The sequence below is a fragment of the Solanum tuberosum genome, unplaced genomic scaffold (assembly GCF_000226075.1).
Source record: "Solanum tuberosum cultivar DM 1-3 516 R44 unplaced genomic scaffold, SolTub_3.0 scf00233, whole genome shotgun sequence".
NCBI lineage: Eukaryota > Viridiplantae > Streptophyta > Magnoliopsida > Solanales > Solanaceae > Solanum > Solanum tuberosum.
In genome coordinates, this window is record NW_006239170.1 from 354,116 (window position 1) to 363,005 (window position 8,890).

At 32.8% G+C, this 8,890-nt stretch overlaps 2 protein-coding genes across 2 annotated transcripts; both read right to left on the reverse strand.

Annotated features, from left to right (window-relative positions):
* Positions 1 to 1,814: 1,814 nt before the first annotated feature.
* LOC102600286 (uncharacterized) lies at positions 1,815 to 2,555 on the reverse strand. The gene has a single exon (XM_006357435.2). It carries the CDS (start codon positions 2,513 to 2,515, stop codon positions 1,868 to 1,870), a length of 648 nt encoding a protein of 215 aa, XP_006357497.1. The 5' UTR covers positions 2,516 to 2,555; the 3' UTR covers positions 1,815 to 1,867.
* Positions 2,556 to 3,789: 1,234 nt separating this feature from the next.
* On the reverse strand, positions 3,790 to 4,440 carry LOC102592609 (uncharacterized). The gene has a single exon (XM_006357496.2). It carries the CDS (start codon positions 4,438 to 4,440, stop codon positions 3,790 to 3,792), a length of 651 nt encoding a protein of 216 aa, XP_006357558.1.
* Between the last annotated feature and the right edge of the window lie 4,450 nt (positions 4,441 to 8,890).

The following is an 8,890-nucleotide window of genomic DNA, read 5'->3' on the forward strand; positions in this document are numbered from 1 at the left end:
TACCTAGAAGACTGGAGATCCCAAGATCTAGGTTCAAGGAGATCAAACAAAGTCATTGATGACGGTTCAACATTGTCAAAATATTTTTTATGGTCCATTCTCATGATAAGACAATGTTCAGTAACAAGGATAAAGGCATTAGGACTTTTTAATGATTTCTAAGTTTGATACATGGTATATCAAATGGTGTATCTATGGGATAACACATTTAGAAATCACCTATGTAATGTGAAGTGTAAGCCGCTTCAAGGAGAATCCGGTAAGGCCAGTTCTCTACGCACTTATAAACCAAGACGTGTTCATGGCTGAAACGAACATAACAATGAGAACCAAAAACATTTCAAGGGTTGATTGTGTGACTTATGTTGTCTAGGTATACACCAAAGCTCGACGGTTCAAAGATATCAAATCTACCGCTTGACCGAGTATATCCGATATATGTTCACTACGGAAAGTTCAAAGGGAAACCCACTTATCCAGAGGCAATCAATCCTTAATTACGAATCACATAGTTTTTCATGCATATGTTTTAACATAGTCATTCCCTATTCATGTGGGGATTGTTGGGTTTTAAAGGTGTGAACAGGAAATGAGGGTTGTGACTCTCCTGAAGAGTTGTGACTATGCTGAAGGGTTGTGAACTTTATGAAAGGTTGTGTCCTTTCTAAAGGGTTGTGACCGTTTGAAATTTTGTGACCTTTCTGAAAGGTCGTTTTCTTTCTGAAAGGTTGTCTTCTTTCCAAAGGGTTGTGACCTTTACCCTTTGTTGGCTATAAATAGAGAAGTTTTCTCTCATTTTTTTGCATCGAATTCTTCCCTTCTTTTGCATACATTTCTTACAAAACAAAATCGATCGATCGTGTCTGTGTGTGGGATTAGTTGCTGTCATTTTGAGTTCGTTGAAATTATCCAAGTTTGAGGTACCGCTACTTCTTTAATGGTTAATCCGTTTTATCTTGGGAGGAATTAATCTGCAACCTCGGGTACTTGAGGGGATTAAATTTCTTAAGGACACACAGTGGGTTCTGTGGACTCGGATAGTTCTGTGTGTTTTTCTTTTCATCTTTTATTATTTCTGGTTTGCTAATCTGAATACAGGAGATAACAACATCAAATCAATAGTGTGCTTTAGCCAGAGGCGAATACAGGATTTCAAGAAAATGGGTGCACCATTGCTTTAGAATTTCGTTTTTTTTTTTTGAAAAAACGAGTGTTATTATTTACTAAAAAAATGGAAGGGAATTGTGGCTGGCTGGGATTGAACTCAGGACCTTGGTGTTAAAATCTGGCTCTCAAACCGGTAAACCATCCAGCAACTTTAAGAACGGGTTCAACAAGTGTTTATTTAATATGTTCTTTAATAATTATACAAGTAATATATCGAGTTTAGTCGAAGGACCACGGGTTCGGGTGACCCAAATTTTACACATAAATTCGCCACTGGCTTTAGCTATAAAAAAAATTATGAATATTTATGCTGATGTGGTCCGGCCCTTTATCGAATCATTCAGCAGAAAGTTTAGTGTACCAGACTATTCTTTATGGAGATGATTGACAAATTTGTGATTGGGATAAATAACTTGAATGAACAGAATTTATATGTACATTCTATTATAAGTAACATTGTAAACTGCAAATAAAAAAAGTGTACAAAACTATGTAGACTCTCAATTAATCCTTATATACTTAGTATGATATGATATATTTCAGAAAAAGGCTCATTATACATACAACGTAATGATAGCCAATGGTTCGTTTTTCTAACGTCATGAACCAATAAATACAATCGTACGTGTACTACGTACACACTTATTATTAATAAAAAAACACGTAGAACGCCAGAGAGGAACAGAGGAAATAGATTTTATCAGAATTTAACGTCGAATGTTGGTTTGCTATGTTCAACCTCAGGTTTCTTCCCTGGCTTCAAATCATGAACAGTTAATGTAACATTTGCAAACACATTAAATTGTTTTAATTTAATATCTCCCAAAATAATTTGCACAGGTACCTTAATCATTACCTTTAATGGAATTTTCCCATTTTTTTCATTTTCTTGAAATGCCTCATATAGCCCTGATCCAAATGTACTTTTACCTGTTAATTCAATTTGGAATATAGTTGTATTTTTTTGACCTTGATGAAAACTTGGTAATTTCCCCGTACAAATATTCGAATCGCTATATGTCACGTTAACCGAGCTACCTTCCCCGTAAATAAACCCTATAGCTGTATTGGGATTATTTGCTTTCATCGTTAAGATAAGATCTACATTCACACTGAAGTCGGGTTGATATCCGAAATCCTTAACATCAAGGGATTGAAAATCGTACGTAGGAATTTTAGGCTTGTAGTACATGTAGAAATAGAAGGCTATCGAGGCTAGAATAATTATGAGTAAAAATAGGACGCAATAGCAACAACAAATGCATCTAACGCAAAAATTTCCTCCTCTTCGCTTTTCCGTGTAATAATATTCACCGCCATAAGGCGGTGGCCTTCCGTATTCCCCCATCGCGGAGTACGGTGGAGGAGGGGAGGAAGGAAGAAATTAAATCAAGAAAATGTAGTTTTATGTTTTGTGGTGGAACTTTTTATTTATCAATGGAGGACCACCACTTCTTTTTTTGATTTTAGAAAATAGTGTTGTTATTTCAAGGGAGAAAGGAGAGGTAAATTTTGAGTAACGAATTCTATTTATTGAATTATTGCTCCATTGGTTAAGGACATTGTTACATATGTGTGGTTAGGGGCGGAGTTGTATTCTGGATCCCCTTTGACAGAAAATAACACTTATATTCAAATAAAATAAAAAAATATTGTATTATTTGGGGTTCGAACCCAAAAGATGAACACCCATTAGCACTGCACTAAAGACATACTTTTGCTAAAGATATCCAACTTTAAATATATATCCTTTTAATGTAGAATTTGTGATATATATAAAACGTAATTTTCTGACAAAGGATATCCAGTTAGACACTCCTGGGGTGGCTATTACTGAGCCACTGATTATATCATAGATGTTGAATCATCTTGACGTTTTTGTATATTTACTTTTTTCCTCTATTTTAACATCCTTAATAAAAATTCTGACACCACGCCGCTACATGTGTGACTAAATTAGCAAGTTTATTGCTCCTATCTTTACTTCTCTTGCTTGTTTCTTTGTAATGTTTACACCTTTATTGGGATTTCTAGGTTTCTTTGTTATTCCCATGTTGAATTAATAGTCATACCTTATAAATGATACTACAATACTAGTAGGAAAATGATATTTACAATAATGCAGATAATTGAAAAACTAAAATCTGAATTGTGCAAGTTGGATGCAGCTTCTATTGGATACGTAAAGCTAATGTATGCATTTCTCTATCGGTAAATTAACAAGATAAGCGAAACGTAACTTTTATGTTCTTTCAAATTACTTCTTTTTAATGTTCTATATATGAAGATTAGCCAAGCTTGTTTCCTCCAACGTTGTATCAAACGTAGTTTCTCAGTTTGAACATGACAATCACAATATATATATATATATAATATAGGTAAAATTCGAGGTTTAGAAAATTAAACATAACATCCAATCTTTATTTATTCAGAGTTATGAGAAACATTGTAAACTACAAATACAAAAAAGCTACAAAATTGTGTAGGCTCTCAATTAATCCTTGTACACTTCACGAACCAATAAATACAATCGTACGTACACATGACTTACAAAAAGAAAACGAAAAACGTTTTTTTCAACACGTAAAACGTCTAAGGGGAAGAAAGAAGAGATTCTATCGATCACTTTGCTAATGAGTAGTTGATTTTGCTTTGTTCAATCTCAGTTTTCTTGCCTAGCTTCATATCATGCACAGATATTGTGACATTTGCAAGAATATTGAATTCCCTTAATTTTGAATCTCCCAAAACAGGTTTAAAAGGTACCTTAGCCAATATTATTAAAGGAACTTTCCCATGTCTTTCATTATCTTGTAATGACTCATAAAGCCCTAATGCAAATGGATTTTTTCCCTTTAATTCAATTTGTAACATAGTCATATTCTTGTGACCTTGATGGAATGATGGAAATTTTCCTGAACAAATCGTCGAACCGTTATATGTAACGTTGAAGGTGTTAGCTTCCTCGTAAATAAAACCTATGGCCTTGTTGGGATTATCAGCTTTCAACGTTAGGATAAGATCTGCATTGATGTTGGAATCATTATACCCAAATTCCTTAACATCTAGGGCTTCAAATTTGTAAATTGGAGCTTTTGGATCGTAGACTGTGAATAAATACAAGGTGATTGCCGCTATAATAAGGACGATGAAAAATAGGACGCAATAACAACAACAAATGCATCTAACGCAAATATTTCCTCCTCTTCGCCTTTCATGAGGATAATATTCCCCGCCATAGGGATAAGGCGGGGGCCTTCCATCACCTGCCATCCCGTATGGTGGTGGACGATGCATTATGGTGGAAGGAGGAAGACGAGGATGAGGATGAGGATGAGGACGAGGGGGAGGAAATTAAATTATGAATAATGTAGTTTTTTTTTGGTGGTGGACCTATTTCCTTATGGATAGAGGACCACCACTTTTTTTTTACTTTTTTCTTTTTTTGGTTTTATGAAACAAAGTATTGTTATATCAAGGGAGAAAGGGAAGGTAGTTTTGAGTAATGAATCCTATTTATTGGATTGCTCCATTTGTTAAGGACATTGTTACATATGTGTGGCTAAAGACTAGCAAATTGCTCCTATTTTTTGGTTTTATGATTGTTGCATTGTAATGTTTACACCTTTCTAGGCTCCTTTGTTATTCCCGTATTGAAATAATATTCATACCTCACAAAAGATACTAGTGAAAAGAATGATATATTTACAATAATAAGTCATAAATAGTACATCCTCCGTCTCAATTTATGAGGCATCGTATGATCACTTGTCACAAAATTTAAGAAAGAAATGAAGTATTTTGAAATTTGTTGTCTAATATATTTGTTGACCATTTGGATGGATATAAACCATTTCTTGAAGAAAAAAAAGGAATTTTAAGATTAAATTGTTTCCAATTATGAAAATATGACATTCTTTTTAGGACAAACTAAAAAAGAAAGTGTATCGTATAAATTAGGAGGACAGAGCAAGTAATATTTTTTCATAATCGTAATGATTCTACATGGAATTATGCTACTTGTATGAAGAATTAGGTGAGGATGAAATTGAAGATGAAAATACACATGAAAAGAGAGTAGATTGAATATGCGACCCAATACACGAAGCATCCCGTTCACGTAGGGTTTGACAATGGGCCACACCCCAAGGATTATACTACTTATATATAAGTAGTGATATAGTCAAGATTTTCACTAAGAGTGTCAAAATATAAATAAACAACCACACATAAATACATTCACCTATATGTAAACTATATATACACATACATAAAAATTATATCAAACTTGTGAACTATAAGTCACACGGATAGAATCATCGATACCTTATGATTCGAGTAGGAGGAACAACGCGAATCGAGGACTGGCAATTACAATCTGTTCTTAGAGTATGTGACCACATGAATGACAAAACAGAGACCAAAACAGAGTTCATTTTCACAACAATTTTCTTCATCTTCGTACGTCTCGAATTTTCGTCATAGGTTTCAAGTTTGTAGCTCTGCAAGAAAATGTGGCGTTTTCGAGCTCGTTCCCTTTGGTAACTAAGCGAGCTCCATATAGTACCGTTGATTTGTGATTGATCTAACGGTTCATATCCCTCGATCCTTTTGCTAAAACATAAAGACCTATTATTTACTAGACCATTCATGTCTGATTAACCTGGAATAAGATTTATGACGTTATTTTGTTATTTAGCTATAAAATTTGTCTGTCGCTAAATATTTTTTTGTTTTTAGCTCTAGGGATGGATGAGAGATTAGGTACAAATATATAGTATCTAAGAACAACTACTAATCAACGAGTACTACTACAATTTTTATTACGTATAGTTTTATTTAAAATGTGTTAAATGTTAGGTTTGACTAGTAATCTTGCCATTTTGTATAGATTTTTTTTTTTGTAGATTCTTGAATAAATGGTCAATGATTTACGTAATATTAAATGACTAGTCTAAGGTTGAAAAATTAATACTTCCTCCGTCCCATTTTATGTGATGTAGTTTGACTCGGCACGGAGTTTAAGAAAGAAAGAAAGACTTTTAAAACTTGTGGTCCAAAATGAATGATAGAAATTTGTGTGGCTGTAAATCATTTCATTAAGGGTAAAACAGACATTTTATAGTAAAATTGTTACTTAATATAGAAATGTGTCATTCTTTTTGGGACTGACTAAAAAGGAAAATAAGTCATATAAATTGGGACAGAGGGAGTAACATAGTAGTAATAAGACACGTGCTCCATTAGAAAAGATGTTGGTATTATTGGCAATTAAGTTATTAGAGGATCTTTGACATTTAGTTGGAAAAATGATTGCCGTGATGAAATGCTTCATTGAGTACAAAGTTCAAAAAAGTTAGTACTCTCCCGATCTCAAATGATCTGACGTAGTTTGATTATGTAATGTTTTAAAACTATACTCAAAATAAATGAATTTTTAAATAAAATAATACATTTTTATAAACTTTTTGTCAAATAAGTGAAATCCAACAAGGATAAAATATTGATAGTATTAAATATCAGTGTTTAATTGCTCAAATTAAAAAAAAAGTGTCTTTTTTTTAGATTAGTGAATCGATAAACAAAAGGGCTACGTAAGATATTAGGAAGAGGAAAGAAACGTGTATGAGCAGCCAAGTTTTGACGTTAGATTAATATATTAACTTGAGGCTTATAAACTTCTTTTCCTATATGGATGTATTACTCCCTTCATCTCAAATTATGTGACATTTTTCAAATTTCGAGATCTAAACAATTTTATATTGATCATAAAATTTTCACTTATCTTTTCAATATTTTGAATTGTCAATTATTGTATAGTACTTTTTAAGTAGTTTACAAATGTATAAATTTTATTTCGAAAACTTTGATGATTTCAAACGCAAATTTTTAGTTAAACTTAAATTGTTTGACTCAAAAAATAAAAAAAGGCACAGAGGGAGTAATGGTATACATATATAGTTTTGCTTTTCAATTACTAACAAAGATAAGTTACTTATGAAATTAAGCATATTTAATTCATTTCGTCTCATTTAAATCAAGGGTGGCACATGTTATCCTTTTGCCAATATATTGTTGGTGATATTAAGAAAATGTGAGCGTTTTATTAACATTTAATAGAAAATCGTGATTTGAACTTTTTGATTTAAAGTTAAAATATCATTTAGACATATAACTTAGTGTTAGTTATAAGTAGAGCCGTCAAAACGTGATAGCCTATGGGGTTGGTCCAACCCATTTTGTTATTGGGGGTAGAGTTGGCATAAGATTTTTCAACCCATTTAAAACTAGGGCTTATAAGTTCGACCCATAGAAGCCCTTGAGGCTTGATTGGGCCGGGCTGGAGTCAGCCCATGGGCCAAAACTTTTTATTTAAGGGTAACTTACAATAATTTGACCAGTATATAATCTAATTACTTAAATACACATTATGTTGTAATATTATGAATCTTACCAGATTTTGGTACGTCCAAATACATGTATCTCGAAACATATGGATACATAGACAAATCTCACGCCCTCGCCTCCTTTCCATCTTGCTTGTCACTCTCTTCTCTTGTTCGCGTATCTGGTATGCGAGATACATGCTAATTACACTAGATTTTTTGCTAGTGTTATTGAAACAACACCATTGTTTGCTATATTTGATTTGAAAATCTTCTCATTTTATTGATGTTATAGAACTATAAGTTTGAAAAGAAAAAAAAATGAAAAAAGAAAACAAGAAGGGCTAGCCCATCCAGCCCTCAGTCATGGGTTGGGTTGGGTTGAGCATTTTCAGACCCTTTCAAATGAAGGGCCCGCCCGCCCTAGCCCATCAAATTCCTTGACCTGCGAGGCTTGGGCTGGGTGGGGCTGGACCGGCCCTTTTTAACAACTCTAGTTATAAGTTGTATTTTTTTCTAACAAAGATAAAAGTTCCACAATTTATAAGAAAGTTTAAAACTTCTTCAATTCTTATGTAATCTTATCGAATCTCCATATTTTTTTATAAATAAAAATTTGCGATGGCATGTTAATATAAGCTTTCAAATATAAATAATTTTACAAAAATCTACTAGTCAACAATAATAGTAAATAGTTATTTCTTTAACATAATCTCTATTCCATAAAAGGTATGCATTCATCTCAGCTTCAGATTCCGCTTGTGGGGTTACACTGCTATGTTGTTAGCTAATTATCAAATCAATTTGGATAATCTGAAATTACTTTTCCTAGATACTCGTAAATATTCGTTTCCTCCATTTTACGCTACAAGATATACAGTATTAAACTATCAAACATTGATTAGGTCATTGCTTAAGAGTTAAATTATTTATTTATTTAGGGAAAAACAAATTAATTTTTTACATCTTTCCTGGATTATTACTCATGGGAGTTTTGGTTTTAAAAAAAAAACTAAGTCAATTACATAAACACTCAACCTCATTTTGCCACATTAACTAATTAATTACTCCAAATGTGAGTACTAATGTGGAAAAAAAACAGTTTTCTTAATTAACCTTTCCCAAGGGTGAATTAATTCCAAATGTAATTAAAGATAACTACTTATAACCAATGAAATTGAAATTTGACAAAGAGTATAGAACTGATTGTATAGCAAGTTAACCAACGAAGTTCATATCTGGGATACATAATAAATCGCGCTTGCTTCCCTCCCGATCTTACTCGCGGCTCTTTCAATATATGTATATATATATATATATAGAGAGAGAGAGAGAGA